This window comes from Asparagus officinalis, chromosome 1 (genome assembly GCF_001876935.1).
Source record: "Asparagus officinalis chromosome 1, Aspof.V1, whole genome shotgun sequence".
Taxonomy (NCBI): domain Eukaryota; kingdom Viridiplantae; phylum Streptophyta; class Magnoliopsida; order Asparagales; family Asparagaceae; genus Asparagus; species Asparagus officinalis.
Genome location: NC_033794.1, coordinates 6,967,047 through 6,982,940, shown reverse-complemented (window position 1 = coordinate 6,982,940; position 15,894 = coordinate 6,967,047). Strand labels below are relative to the sequence as shown.

Here is a 15,894-nt window from a genome sequence, read left to right as displayed (position 1 = left end):
CTATTTCATCAAACTGCAGCTTGATTGCAGCCCTTCTGATCCTTCTAGCCAACTTGTCTTCGTGAGCACCTGTCACATGACTCGTACAGTTGGGAGGTTCCAATACCTTCCTGATTCAAATCCTGGTTGAGTTATTTTAAAAAAGGAGCCTAAATGAGACCGTATATTTAAATCATTACACACGTCAATTAAAGACAAATGTACATATTGATCCTAGTATTGAAGTCATCCATATGTTATGACTATTTAGCCAACATACGTGCCATTTTCCAATTTAAAGAGTAGCTTTCAAAGACATCGATCGCGTCAAAGGTAGGCATAAAAGTGTGACTTATTTGCCAATTGACCTTTTTATGCAAGCAATATGTAGCTATAAAGTCATCTTCATTATCCATGCAAATGTTAATAATAATTTCCAGCTATATATAAGATTGACTTCTGGGTAGACGAGCATCATGCAATAGAATCCACCAACACAACCAGGGCGCGGACTTTTTACTTTTCAATGGGCTAATTCATAATGTTATTAATTTCGCTAGTGTTTTTAGATTACTTGATATTCCTGGGGTGCAATTTTAAAAATTTATGGAGGAGTTGATGTAAAAATTGCATGACTTCTCGTGCAAGTCATAAGTATCTAAGGGTGCAATTGCGCCCTCTAAATACAATACTAAGTTCACTAATTTACGGACTAATATTGCATAACATTCAAGCAAAATATCTATGGGATTATAATCATGCCATATTTATATATATTTTCTTTAGGGGCTGTTTGGTTCGCTATTATAAGGGGTGGAAAACTCAGAAAACCCCTCCACGTCAGATTTTTAGCCCTCCACGTCAGCTTTTTTGTTTCCGTCCATTTCTTTGTGCCGCTTTGGTTCGTTCGAATGGAAGAGGGAAAACTCTGCTGAAATCGTCGCCAACTAAGATTTTTTTTCCTCTCCGATTTCCTTCCCCAACCAAGTGAAATTGATGAAAACTCTGCCACGTCAGATTTTTTCCTTTTCTGCTTTGTTTACAAAAGTTTTTCTTTTTTCTCTATGCGAACCAAACACAAGAAAAATAAATACACTGGTTTCCCACCATTTTTTATGTACGAACCAAAGCAAAACAATCTATTTCTTGGAAAAGTTTGGAAAACTCAAAACTTGTGTTTCTTTACATGGAATTGCATTTCTCCATATCAAGGAAACGAACCAAACATACACTAAAAACTAATTAGATATATAAATCATATTTTATATGTAGAGATTTTTTATAATTTTTTCTCTCCCACCCGACAAATTCATCCATGTATAGATCACTGAGTTTCTAGAATGACGAAAGGACGAAGTTAAAAGTGTAAAGATCCTAAGCTTGCTCATTGAAAAGGAAAAGATTAGGGATTAGGAAATTCTGAGAGAATCACTTGTTTTTTGACAAATTTTGAGGGGGAAAAGTAATTTCCTTCTATTCTTAGTTACAAATTGGTGCATCTTTTCTCTATTTTGTAAATGCCTTTTAGTTTCAATCTGTTCTTCTTTTTCCTGATTATATTTTACAACCTTACAATATGATATAAGGAGAATTAAAAGCTGTTTATAATCAACTAAATAGTATAAGCAAATGATAAACAATTTTCAGTCTTCTATATACATTGCTTTTATTAATTTAATAGAGGGAAAATTTTTTAAAAAAATGAGAAATAAATGGCAGTGAAGCATGCGTAGTTAAGGATTGCTTTGCAAAGTGGTGGCTAATTACTGAATATTATTTTATTCAAGCAGACATATTAATATTAGTCACATCAAATGACAAGACAAAATTGCAAAGCTGTAAAGCAAAGGCATTAAAGATCCCTTTGTCAAAAGAATTCGTTAATTAGTTACATCGCATTCTTGATATATCTTCAACTTATTACAGATGGAAAATGCGTGCGGACATTAATCTCTTGCATATTAAACATGATGATAGATGAGTTTAAGTGAGATAACTAAAGCTAGACCTCTATGATGAGAAGAAAGCAACAGGTGGCCGCATTTAATCTCATAGAGTAGTAGGTGCTCCTTTGGCCCCCACAACATTTATCCTTACCTTGACCAATTCAAAGAAGTTTTCATGTCTTTTTTTGTGAAATTGTGCATCTAGGATCCTAGATAGGTAACCTAAACCCCATAGTATGCTCAATAGATACGCTTTTGTCAATGTAATGTTAATAATTGTTTGTCCTTCATTAATTCTTTCACATGTGAGAATCACCAACAACCAAACAACTTTTCACACAAAATATGTAGCAAAACAGGTCATCATAATATGATTGCACGCTGTTTGGTTGTATGCTTTTACCATGTAAAAGGATAGAAAGTGTAAAAAAATGGGTCTCAATGTCAGCTTTCATCACTTTACATTGTTTGTTTAAATTCTCTTTTACATGAAAAACTTACACCTTTTGATGATGTGTCACCGAAAGCAAAATCACCAAAATTAGGAGTGGTTTTGTTGGAAAGTTGACACAGTGTCATAAAAGTATCCACAATAATAATAATAAAGTCAAAACCTTGTAGAAAGTGGTGAGGTGGATAACCACTTTCTATTTTGTGTCATAAATACTCTAGTTTTCTAAAAGCATCCAAACAACGTATAACTTTACTAATTAATGGAAGAAAATCTTCTCTTCTTTCAAGGGAGTGTGTGAATCATCTTCAAAGGAAGCAAGGAGTCTTGTTGCATACACGGCTAAGTTAACATGAATTTTTTTTTATTGTCATTATTATTATCATTATTATCATGAGGCTCTTCTAAAGAAAGGAATTGGATGCTAAATGAGACCTTAATAAATTACAAGAATGAGTCCTCAATAAAATACAAGAACCATAGGCCACCTAAGGCATGTACGTCCCTTGTCACGGTTTCATGCCAAATTAACTAGGGTCTAGAGTAGGACTTTAAAGGTTCTTACCTTGATCATTGAGCAAAACACTTTTGAACCCTTTATACTATTTGAAGAAAAAAAACTCATCATTCATGACACATGAGCTCTTTAACTCATCTTTTTCCCTTCCAACTTTTTTTTATATATAAAATTCAAAAAGTCTTTAAGCATTACTTGCTCAATGACATTTTGTGGTGTGGTAGGCTCTAACTAATAACCCAAAAGTTTCTACCAACTCTTCTGTTATTCTTAATTTACCCTTCATGTGATCTTAATCATAAAACCACATCTATAAATATCCTAATGCATGTCCTCATCATATCCATCAACAACACAATCACAAAGGGAACTAAACACAAATGGCCCTTTCTATGAACTTATTATTTCTTGTTCTCATCATCTCCCTCTCCCTCGCTCATCTATGCTTTGCTGATGGCTCCCTCACCCCTCAATTCTACGATCATTCCTGCCCTAGAGCTCAGCAGATAGTGAAGGACGTAGTTGAGAAGGCGGTTGCCAAGGACAGAAGGATGGCTGCTTCATTGCTCAGGCTACACTTCCATGATTGCTTTGTGAAGGTAACGCTAGCTTAGAGGGAGTTCGATCATTTTGCTCTTTTAATTTACTAGGGATCGATGTCAAATTGCTGCAATGACCAAAACACCCCTGAAACATGTAACCATGGCCTAGCTTCTCTAAAGGTTTTGTGAGGTCGCGTCGAACTTTTTGCAGGGTTGTGATGGCTCTGTCCTCTTGGATAGCTCTGGGACGATCGTGAGCGAGAAGCGGTCCAACCCTAACCGAGACTCTGCGAGAGGGTTCGAGGTGATCGACGAGGTGAAATCAGCGTTGGAGAAGGAATGCCCGCAAACTGTGTCATGCGCTGACATCCTCGCGGTCGTGGCGAGAGACTCCACAGTGATTGTAAGTCAAATTTAAATGTATTTCTTCCGGACTGGAAAGACAAAATAAAAATACCTTCATCAATCAATTCTTTTTAGAAAGTTTTTATGGTGATTAAATTTGTTGTAATAGACTGGTGGACCGAGTTGGGAGGTTCCTTTGGGGAGAAGGGACTCGTTGGGTGCAAGCTTGAGCGGATCCAATTACAACATTCCGGCTCCTAACAACACTCTTCAGACGATAATCACCAAATTCAAGCTCAAGGGCCTCGACATCGTCGATCTTGTCACGCTCTTAGGTGAACATACACATCTTACGGTTTTAAATAATCGATTCCTCTACACTATTTTCGTACCGCTAGACATGCTATACATGCTACATGATCCTAACATGACAATATGAGAATATATAAATTACTAGTGTGCGCCCCGTGCTTCGCGCCTTCCCTTTTTTTATCGATATAATAATCCCGTTTTTTAATTGCTACAATATTTTTAAAATTTCACAGTAATATTTTTTTAATGCTATAGTAATATTTTTTTTCAAAGTACGCCAGAGCATCCTCCGTATGCTACAGTAACATGTTTTTTAAAATGCTACAGTAAATTAATGAATCATTTACTGTAGCATGAATAGTAATTCTTGGTTCCTCCCGTTATTATAGAGGAATAGATATCAGAATACCCTGCTGCATGCATGCAAACAAGAGTATTCTAAGCTATACAAGAAACAGTTGTGTTCTAAAACTATCCCTACAATCTTCCGTGTCGGCTCACATGTAAAATGTCCTGATATGATTTGTACTCTTGATAGAATGCCTAGTTTCATATATAAATTCCTATTTGATTGTGATAGTTGTTAACTTTTCTCTTGAAAAACAATTATTTGGATGTGACAATTATATCGAGAAACCACCATTAGATTTCAATTGTGATATTATCTATACAATCGTAATCATCCAACAATATCTAAGGTTTCGTTTGGATATCATAGTGTTTTCCTTTTTGTGTTTTGTAAAAAAAACACCATGATGTTGTGTTTTTCCCTTAAAATATTTTCAAAACACAATGTTAAGTATTTTGGTCAACACTAGTTTGATCCATTATAACATTCGTATTAAACATATTATTGATATATTATATATTAATTATAATAAAAAATTATAAATAAAATGTTATAATATTTAGTTTACAATATTATAGTATTATAAGTATTAAATGTAATGCAATATAATATTGTATAATGTATTATAATATTATATTGTACTTTAATGAGTTATATTATATTATAATTATTACATATTATTTTCAAATAACTAAATATTTAATTACTTTGGTCTACCAATTTGTTATTGTTGTATATTATATTAAACTTTTATAATAATATTATTTTATTATTAGTATAATATTATACTATTATTAATATAATATAATATTATACTATTATTTATATAATATAATATTATTAATAATGTTAATATTATGTTATTACTAGTATGTTATTAATAAATTAATATATTATAAATATTTTAATATTATATAATATATATAGTTTTATTAAAAAGTTAATAATATTATAGCGATTATACTATTATATAGTATAGTATTATATTATTATTTATTATCAATAACTTTTTTATTATTTATTATTAGTTTATTTATATTTTTTATTATTTATTTATTATATAATATATTATTAACCTATTAGATATTGGTATTTAATATGTTATTATATTATTATATAAGATATTTTATTTAATATTTTTTATATTATTTAATAAATATTACTAATATATTAAATTAATTATAATATAGTATAGTATAGTATAATATAATAAGCATGTTGATAATAACTCTGTATTAATTACATTTAATATATTATGTTAGACATTATATTAACACCTTCTCAAACTCAAAACCAAAACACCAAACTTAAAACACCTAAAGGGTGTTTTAAAATAAGTGTTGTGTTTTTGTTTTGAGGGTGATTTAGCTCAAAATACACCATGGTAACAAGTAAAACACAATCATGGAAACATGTAGAACAACATGGTATCAAATAATTCTTATTCGTTTCTAATATAACTATTTCTAATATAACTAACGTTATCATCCCGGGTAAATTCTCTATACAGGAAGCCACACTATCGGCGATGCGAGATGCACAAGCTTCCGCCAGCGCCTCTACAACCAATCTGGCAACGGCCTCCCTGACGCCACCCTCGACAAGACCTACGCCGCCCAGCTCCGCCAGCGCTGCCCTCAATCCGGCGGCGACCAAAACCTCTTCGCCCTCGACTTCAACACTCAATTCAAGTTCGACAACTTCTACTACAAGAACCTCGTTGCCAATAAAGGCCTGCTGAGCTCTGACGAGATCCTGTTCACTCAAAGCTCGACGACGATGGCGCTTGTGAAGAAGTACGCAGAGGATAACGGCGCCTTCTTCGAGCAGTTCGCAAAGAGTATGGTTAAGATGGGGAACGTTGACCCGTTGACTGGGAAGAGGGGAGAGATTAGGAAGATTTGCAGGAGGATTAATCACTGAGTTGGAACTTGAGAGTGGATTGTACGTTGTTGCGGTGGTGATATCGTCGGTTCTTTTGTTGTGCTTTAGGCCAAGGAAAACGTGTGTTGTTTTGTTGTCAGATCTTGTTATGTAATTTGTTTATTTTGTCATGAAAATCTTGAAAGTGTTGATTATCATGAAACGTTCGTTGTATTCCGTATTATTCATTTCATTAAACTATGTATCTCATGATTTTAATTTACTTTGTAAGTGCCATTGTCCTTCGACTTTGTATTGTTCAATATTTATATCGTTCCAGATGAAATTATACTGAAGTCAATTGAGGATTCATGTATGAGTATAAATTCATACTGTAAAGAAATACAAGTAGCACTTGCTAAAAGAAAAGAGCTAAACATAATAACAAACTGCGCATCTTAAAAGTCTTCAAGTTTTCTGATTAATTTAGTTACTCATCAATTTATCATACTATAATTTGGATGGTCAGCATTAACCTGTAGTGCGAACCTCGTAGAAAATCAAAGATACAAGTGCTGACCTCAATTGCTTATATAACTTGTTGACTTGTTATCGTACAATATCATCTTAGAAATTATGAATAAGGTGATAAACAACTACTAAAAAGATCAGAAATAGTAGAACAAATTACTAGTGATCAAGTGACATAAAACCACCCAGAAAGAGACGTCAGGTGCAAAACTCAAAACTTCGAACAAGATGAGATGAGATTAACAATAATTTCGACTTTACATCCATAATAGCAATTAACAAAGAAATAATAAATAAATAAGCAAAACTTCAAATAAGTTTCAACAGTGAATAACAAGAGAAACAGTACATGCCTAAATCTCCTTTCAAACTTTCATGTAACTGGCCCAGTGACTAACACCTAAACTACTCAAAACATATTTGCTACAAAATTTATCGGTATCTACTCAATATGTTAAACAAATATATAAAAACATTATGAAAATGTTGCAACACATTTTTTTGAGGTACAAGGAGATGCTAGGATAAATAGGGCTCAAAAAGGCCGGACGCAAACACAACATTAAAACTAACATTAGGGAAAGCCATACAGTTATTCCTTTTTGCTGGCTTTTTGTGCACTCTTCCGCTTGTTTGCCAAGCGCTTGTTTGTTTCCTTCTTTCGCTCAATACCAATCTGTAGGAAAGTAAATAGATGAGAAAATTTTCCTTATAAAGGACTTCAAATAGGAACTGAAACAAATTAAGAATTTGGAAAGGAGAAACTAATGAACAATGATGAAATGAGCTATCTCCAACCATCGAATATTTACAATTAACAGAATAGCCATATCGTCCGAGTTTCTTTCGTTGTTGAGATATTTACTCTTTTCGGAACTTCAATCAGCTAGACCAATTTCAGTCAAGGTAAAGTATTCTCTACTACTGCATGGAATGTCGAAGATATGTCCACTTTGAGGAAACTAGAACGAAAGAAATAGAAATGTTTCAACCATAATGTAAAGGGTTGATTGCAGAGGCACCCCTTCTAGTGTGAGAGTAAATTATTTTATTAGCAGTTACACCCATCCAGGTGACATTTTCTCCAATCTAGATTAAGATGACACGGCAATTGCATGATAATAACTGCCTTATTCCTTATAGTTTAACTGAAGAAATAATAAATTACCCGCTAAATTGTGGACAAGTAAGGCCCTCTGAGGTTAAGGGGGTGCAAGTGATAAAACAAGTTTTAAGGGGTGCAAGTGGTTGCACAGCATAATACAGGGTGCGTGCCTGCAACTAAACCTTATGTAAAATATCTGTAGATCTGCAAAGGAACTGTAGATTCTAGGGTATGGATCCACAGGTAAACGAAGATACAAGGTGGAAACAATTCATAAAACCAATAATATGACGCAACGGGGAGAGAGGAAAACAATGAATACCTGCATTGCTTCATACAGCTTCCTGTTTTTCCTAGACATCTGCACCATGGACATACTGCGAGCATCCTCAGCAGCACGTTCTAATTCCTCTTTTGCATCTTCCATGACCTCATCTTTTTCAACTGGTTCCGGCAAATTGTTATTTGATAAAGAAGCAGAATAAGTAATACCCTGCAGTTCCATCTTCAGTTCTTCGTGGTGCTGCTTTTCAAGCATCATCAACTGCAACAATCATCACAAAATTTTTAGTGCATCAAACGACAGAATTAGCAAATGTCATGAAAACTTGGTTGAAGTATTGTGTACCTTGCGTTTCTTCTCCGCTGCCTCATTAGCTTCTGCCCTATCAATAACACCTTCAGCCAAAAGATTCAGTGGATCATCTAAACCCTCATCTAAGCCTGGCATTGGTAACACTTGGCTTTTAGCTGAATCTTGGAGACGCTTGATGGTCTCAGCATATTCGGGAACATAACCTTCAGCCTCATTGTCCACAAAAGGTGAAAGATGTGGGGGAGGGACTCTGTTGTATCATTATTAATCAACTTAAAGCGGTGGATAATAGTGAGGGAAATATAGAGAAATAAATTTTCTAGTGTTTCTAATCATCAGTAGGGATATACCTCCCAACCATATATGCCTCTGTTGGTAGCAAGATTCGAGCATTTACACAATCATATACCCACTGGGGCTGAACATATTCTCTAGACAGAAAAAGATGACCCTGGCTCGGCCTATCAACAATCTACATGTACAATAAATATCAAGGGTACAAGTCGAATCAGTACATAACAACGTGATAAGAAACAAGGGAAGTATACTGTGATTGTTCCTAACAGGCTTCAACCAAATAGATGTAAAGATATAATATGAACTCTACACGCATAAAGAGGAAATTCGAAGAGGTATGAACCATACACACAGATACACAGTCAACAGCGCACATTCATAGTTGGGCTAGCCTAAAATTAACGCTCCAGATTTTAGGGGAACAACTGCGCCAGGCATTCAGCCACAAACTTTTATGTAATAATTATTCAGTTAATATCGGGTTTTACCTAGTTGCACTCTAACAGGAAGAAAACTTCCAGACTGAAATGCATCAAATTTTATTTCCTTGCGAAACAAATGAAAATTCTATTCGTAAGGAGCAAGATTTGAACAGACTTATCTTGTTTCCAACTATTGTTCTAATCTAAAAGGAATATAGTGATTGATTTTTACAGATGTAAATATGTATGTCACAAACAGGGGAGACAAACAATAGAAACAAAGATCCAGTATTTAGAGCATGGCAAACAATTATTAATCTAGTCCCTCAAATGATACAGAAAATGTGCTAGGATTTATACTTTACAATTTGACATTTTGTTAGTTATCTTAACTATAATCTTAATTCTTAAATACTTTACAACTACAAAGTTTAACAGAAGCATCAACTAGAGATGCTTTTACAGACACCTCTAGCTGCACGAAATAGATGCCACATCAACCTTACATCGAAAAAAGGTTACCCACATGGATAGTGTATAAATCATATATCTAGTTTTTATATTGCATAACAAAATTGAAAATCTTATATCTAGTATCGACTTGCAAAATTGAAATCATATATCTAGTTTTTATATTGCATAACAAAATTCATTGAAGGAAAATACTACTACATACCTGATGAGTGATACTCTTGTCTGTTTCCTTTAATGGAGAACCATCACCTTCCCAGGAAACAACACCTCCAAATGCCGGAATGACGAACAGCAATGACTCTCTTGGAACCTGAATTAGATAATCAAGTTATCAAAAACAGCAAGAAAGAAAAAGCCTCTTTGATAAAATATCAAGAAAAAACATCAAAGAACTTTCAAACATAGTTCTAAAAAAATTGAACCAAAAACAGATTCGAAAGCAGTATTATCCAGCTTTCCAAGGCTCACCTCACGGCTCAAGAAAAAATTTAGATTTTTAAATAGATTCTTGCATGACTTTGTTTCTTCGTCCTCATCAGCCACAGTGGTAGCATCCTCCATAAGATGCATCAATGTACCCGGTTCATTAGCTGGCAACTGATGTTGGAGCTGGGCCAATCTAAGTTCCGATTCATTGGTTCTTTTATCATCTTTTCCACCCTCATCTTCCTCTTTTCCAGAAGTAATGGCTCGAGTCCCAAATGATGTTCCAGAACCAGAACCAATGTACCGATATAAAGCATACAGTGCTGCATACCATGCAAATGACAGTAAGCAAAACAGCAATTAGGGATTTTTTGAAAAAATGCGTGTTTAAGAAAAAGAAACAATTTTGTTTGCACCATATAGGGTTGTGAAAAACAAAACACTAAACTATGACTAATTGGAATAACTTAATAAAGTTGGCATTTCCTGCTAAACCAGAAAAGACAAATTTTAGATTAAAATTATTTGACATCGCTCAAAAACATGGACATTTCGATAACACTAACCAGCAGCTGCAGCTTCAAGTCTAGGATCTAGAATAGGTGGATACTTCAGATTTATGGAATGATAAAGCTTGAAGTTTACAAAACCTAAAAGAGCCTGCATCAAAAGGTAAGATTAGAATAGAAACATAAGGAACACAAAAAGTATAGTAAAAAATTAAAATATGTGATTGTCATATGCTAAAAAGTAAGGCTCTAATTAAAAGATGCTTTAATGTTATGCTGATGGGAGATTAACTGAAGCAACTGAAGCATACTAGCACACTGGAACTCATGCAAAGCGTTACAAAAGATTCCATCTTAATAGACACTTAATGCTTATGGCGATTAGTTAAAACATACAAACACTTCAATATGAGGCTTTTTAAAGTGTATTATGGTTATGGCTCTGAAGATTAATCGAAATAAGATTGAGGAAACTAAAGGATTATGCGCTGCTTCAAGGAAGAGTCAACATAAAAAAAGATATGAACATTTCAATTGGCTTATCCGAAGTCATTGATGCTGGTAAATAACCCGAATGGAAGCAATCACAACATGCTCGAAGATGATTAAATAGTTAGAAATTTAATTGGGCCTACAATTCAAGTCCACGGTTCCACTTATATAAATTTGCCAATTTTAATACAAACAAAAGTATTACCTCGTAGAACTCTAAAAAGGTAAGCATGACATTAAAGTCAACATCATCAGTCAAAACTTGCTGCAAGGCATGTGGAGTTAGCCATGTGATTTTTTGACCCTCGACCTCAGCCTATAAAATTGATGAGCAATCAGATTATAAATACTTGGAACCTACTGAAAAAGAGATATTACTATCAACCATGTGAACCAAATTACCTGATAGTATATGCCTTTAACAGATATGAAAGTCTTGCGCAGTCTATGCGTCCGAGATATGTAGGCTTGCCATTCATGACTTAATCTAATCAATCAAGAAGAAAACACAATAAGTATACTACAATTAGCCATCCAAATCAAATGGATCACAAGCAACATTTATTAGTGTATAATATAGATATTATAATGTCCAGTTCCAAATGCTCTATGTATTCATCGCATACAGCAGAACCTAAACAGTGAATAACCCAGGAGGTATTACTTCCTATTTCAATTTGACGTGATCAATTCAACAACTTGAGGAGTTAGCTATTAGCTTCAGATAATTTGCACTTACACGTACTCAGCATATGAAACAAAAGATATTATGCTCAAGGACCTAAAAAATAACCCACCTTAGGCAATTATGAATCCTGTCTACTTGAATGCGTTCACCCACAACAGCAGGTAATGCTGCAAAGAGGTGTACCATAGTGAGGCAGTCGTCCAAATCTCGTAGCGCGTCAACAAAAGTAGGATACCTGAATTGTCAAGGGAACTCATAAAAGAAGAGTCTTGCATAAAAAAAACAACATAAATAAAAATTTGAGGCATTAAACCTTTCTTTGATAAGCCTATTAAGTGTATATTTTGGCTGACGAGATAGTAATTGATCTGCGCGGTCCCTGTTTTTCTTTGCTAATGCTTTCTTAACCTTCCTCTTATGCGCCCTTATGTCTCTGGGTAACAAAGGAACAAAATGTCGTTAAAACAATTGTAATACGCGATGATCACAAATACCAACCAGTAATACTGCAAATGATTTGAAGATAGAATTTGTGAAAGCAAGCATCATGATCCTACATTCCTACTTCATTCTAGAATGTGTGTTTGCTCATTATTCTAACTAGAAACTTCTATGTTCATCCAACATATCATCTCACGATACTTACTATCCTTCGCCAGTCTTTCATCAAACCATAGACAATCTCAACAATGTCAAACTTCGGTAATACATACACAATATACTAAACTAGACATGGCCATGGGTGGGCTTAGCCCGCCCGAACCTGCTGGACACAAGCTTGGACAGGGCGGGCCTAGTTGGGCCTGGACCGCCGAGCTTCGAGCAGGGCCCAAGCTGTCATTTTATATATTTTTTAAAATTTAAAGGAATTTTTAATTTTTTTTCCAAACTATTAAATGTAACAAAATACTATAAATACAAAAAAGTTGACAAAAGAAGATAAATTTCATTAGTAAATTGATAAATGTGGTAGATGCTTATAGAATTGCAGAGTTGCATACTAAAAAAACATTTAATATTAAATGGAAAAAGTACAATACTCGACTTCTGAAAATGAAAAATACAAATTGAGTGCATGATTCCATGAATTTCTTCAACTGAGGGATGGTTCCACTCCTTTCTCATCGAGCTTCATTTGCAGCAGGCAGTAGCACTTTGCTAATGCTTCTTTCATCTCATAAAATATATATTTCAAAAAGAATCGTGATTTTCCCTATTCACTTTAATTTTATCTAACATTTATTACATAGAGCAACTCTATTACCACCCTCACCTTCTGTTGTGAAGTTCGTAGGTCTAAGATCCATCGATTTTGATAACTTCATTTGAGAATGAGAGTATGAGAACTTGAGAGAACAATGAGAAGAGAAGAAGAGAAGATCAGTACGAGGAAGGAGTGAATATTGAAGGGTATTTATAGAATTTTTGGAATTAATTTNGGTTATAAATATAAATAAAAAATGAAAAGCACCCAACAATGAAAATTATTCCGACAATGCAAAAATTTGCCTGTTGGTTTCGGCAACGAGCATGGTCAAAAAGGCCACATGGCCTTGTTGGCCACATGAAGTTTTAAAAAAAATTACAACTTGTCTTAGGGCTAAAGTTTGGGCCTGAACTAATTTATATTAATCATGCCCAAATTTTGGGCTTAAATATTGAGCCTATTTTTTTTAACTTTGAGTGGGTCTGGGAGGGTTTCGGGCGGAGCTAAGGTCGGGTTAGGGCCCAGCCTGGGTGGTTTTGGGCTTAGGTTTTTGGACCTCGTGTCTAGACCACCCCAGTTTTCCCATGAGTTCGGGCTTGGGCCCAACCTGATCAATACAGGTCAGGTAAGTTCAAAAGTCTCGAGACGGGACCGAAACCCTCCCAAACCTGCCCAAGATGAAAAAAGAATTAGGCATATTTAAGCCCAAAATTTATGGCTAAAAAAAGTAATTAGGCCCAAAATTTTGAGCGTGATTAATAAAAATTAGTTCAGACCCACTTACGGCCTGAGTTATAATTTTTTTTGTAAAATTTTAGGTGGTCTTGTCAGCCATGCTCATTGCCGAAACCAGCGAGCAAATTTTTGCCCGTTGGAATTATTTTTAATTTTGGGTCCTTTATTTATCTATTTATGATTATAACTTGGGGTTTTTTGTAAAATTAATTCCAAAAATTCTATAAATGCTCTTTAATCTTCCTCACACTAATCTTCTCCTCCTCATTGTTCTCTCAAGCTCCCTAAGTTCTCATACTCTCATTCTCATATTAAGTTCTCAAAATCAAGGAATCTTAGCCTTACAATGGAAGGTGAATGTGGTAATAGAGTTGATATGTGTAACAAATGTAAGATAAAATTAAAAAATGCTACAACTTGTGGAACGGAAAATTTACGTAAACATTTAAAACTTCATATGAATAGGGAAAAATCACCATTCTCTTTGAAATATATATTTTATAACATGAAAAAAAAAATTAGCAAAGTGACGTTGCAAATGAAGCTCGAAGAGAAAGGATGAGCGAAATCATCCCTCAGCTTAAAAATTTCATGGAATAATGAACTTAAATCATAATTTTCATTTTCATAAATCTAGTATCGTATTTTCATTTAATATAAATGTTTTATTTTTAGTATGCAACTCTTCAATTATATAAGCATGTACCATATTTATCAATTTATTAATGAAATTTATCTTCTTTTGTCAATATTTTTCTTTTTAATAATATTTTGTTATTTTTAATAGTTAATAGAAAATTCCTTAGAAAATTTTAAAAAGAACAGGTTGGGCTCGAACTGGGCCGGGCCAAAGGGCAGCATGCTGAGCTTGGGCAGCGCCAACCACGGAACCACCAGGCCCAAAACTGGCCTGGCACAATCTGGGCCCAACTAGGTCCGCCCGTCCAAGCCCAGGCACGGCGGGTTCAGAAGGGCTAAGCCCGAACTCAGCCTGTGACCAGGTCTACTAATTTGCATAAGAAACATAATGTTCACAACCTCTAGGCGTCCTAGTTCTTATGACTATTCTACCGACAAAAGGGTGCAAATTGCAACGAAACTGCAATCCATAACTATATCTGCATGCAAATTATGGAAAAAAATCAACTTCACCTAATAATAAGAAGCATCAAATGAATCACCTGAACTTCTCAACCAAAGGATCATGAGCCAAGAACAAGATATCCTTCATATGATAGTAAGTCTTGTGGGTCCCCTCCACCTTCTTCTTCGGCTCCCGAGGAAATATCCCCTTGAGAATGCATAACCTCCTGCGAACCAAAACCAACAACAACCATTAACCCTAAAAACAACCAAACCAGGACCCTAACCCTAACTCAAAACGATCAAATCAATCAAAACCCTAACCTGAATGTTGCCAAGCTGACTTGGAGATAATGAACCGCCTTGGTTCTCGTGATGTACTTGGCCGCATTTCCTTCCTTCTTCTTGCCCTAATCGATTGGAAACACATCGGAAAGATTAGATCTTTGGATGAATCTAGACAAGAAAAAAGAAAGATGGTTGGATTTGGGGGTGGAATTACAGCAGGTCGATAGTGCTTCGGCATCTTCGAATAGATTTGAGAAGAGAGGAGAGGCGTTGGGCCGGAAAAAGGGATTTTTTTTTTGGAGGCGGGGGTTTAGGGTTTTATTGGATGAGAATTAGGGCAGAAAAATGAATTGGACCGGTTCGATGGGTGCGAGTTACGTGCTATCGGGTCAGGCTCGGTTCCTTCCCGACCCGTTATCTAGTACATGGAATGGGCAAATTTTCATAAAACCCCCGAAGTGTAGAGAGTTCCATGAAAATCCCTGAGCTTTGGAAAATTTTCACCTATTCAAAATCCAGTTTTTCAAAATAATAATAATAATAATCTCCCTGTTTCAGTAAAACCATCAAAAAAGCCTAACCATAAAATGTAATTTTCTCCGGCCTTTTTTAAGTAGGGTTTTGTTTGCCAATTCCAAAATAAGATTGGGTTTGAACTGACTTTTTTTAACTAGGCAAAAGTTGGTCCATGTAGGAGTGGGTCCAAAAGAAAACTAGTTTAATAGTTAGAATTTAAAC

The 15,894-nt window shown here is 34.8% G+C and overlaps 2 protein-coding genes across 2 annotated transcripts; one reads left to right on the top strand and one right to left on the bottom strand.

Moving 5' to 3' along the window:
- Nucleotides 3,138–6,587, top strand: LOC109847703 (peroxidase 72-like). Its single transcript, XM_020416937.1, has 4 exons — nt 3,138–3,492; nt 3,647–3,838; nt 3,950–4,115; nt 5,952–6,587. Exons 1-4 carry the CDS (start codon nt 3,274–3,276, stop codon nt 6,362–6,364), a joined length of 990 nt encoding a protein of 329 aa, XP_020272526.1. The 5' UTR covers nt 3,138–3,273; the 3' UTR covers nt 6,365–6,587.
- Nucleotides 7,125–15,518, bottom strand: LOC109847693 (pescadillo homolog). Its single transcript, XM_020416928.1, has 14 exons — nt 15,371–15,518; nt 15,193–15,278; nt 14,967–15,095; nt 12,157–12,276; nt 11,953–12,078; nt 11,558–11,642; nt 11,361–11,471; nt 10,721–10,814; nt 10,197–10,477; nt 9,931–10,038; nt 8,886–9,007; nt 8,569–8,785; nt 8,263–8,484; nt 7,125–7,511 (listed from the first exon to the last, which is right to left on the bottom strand). The coding sequence occupies exons 1-14, from the start codon at nt 15,392–15,394 to the stop codon at nt 7,428–7,430; spliced, it is 1,809 nt and encodes a 602-aa protein (XP_020272517.1). The 5' UTR covers nt 15,395–15,518; the 3' UTR covers nt 7,125–7,427.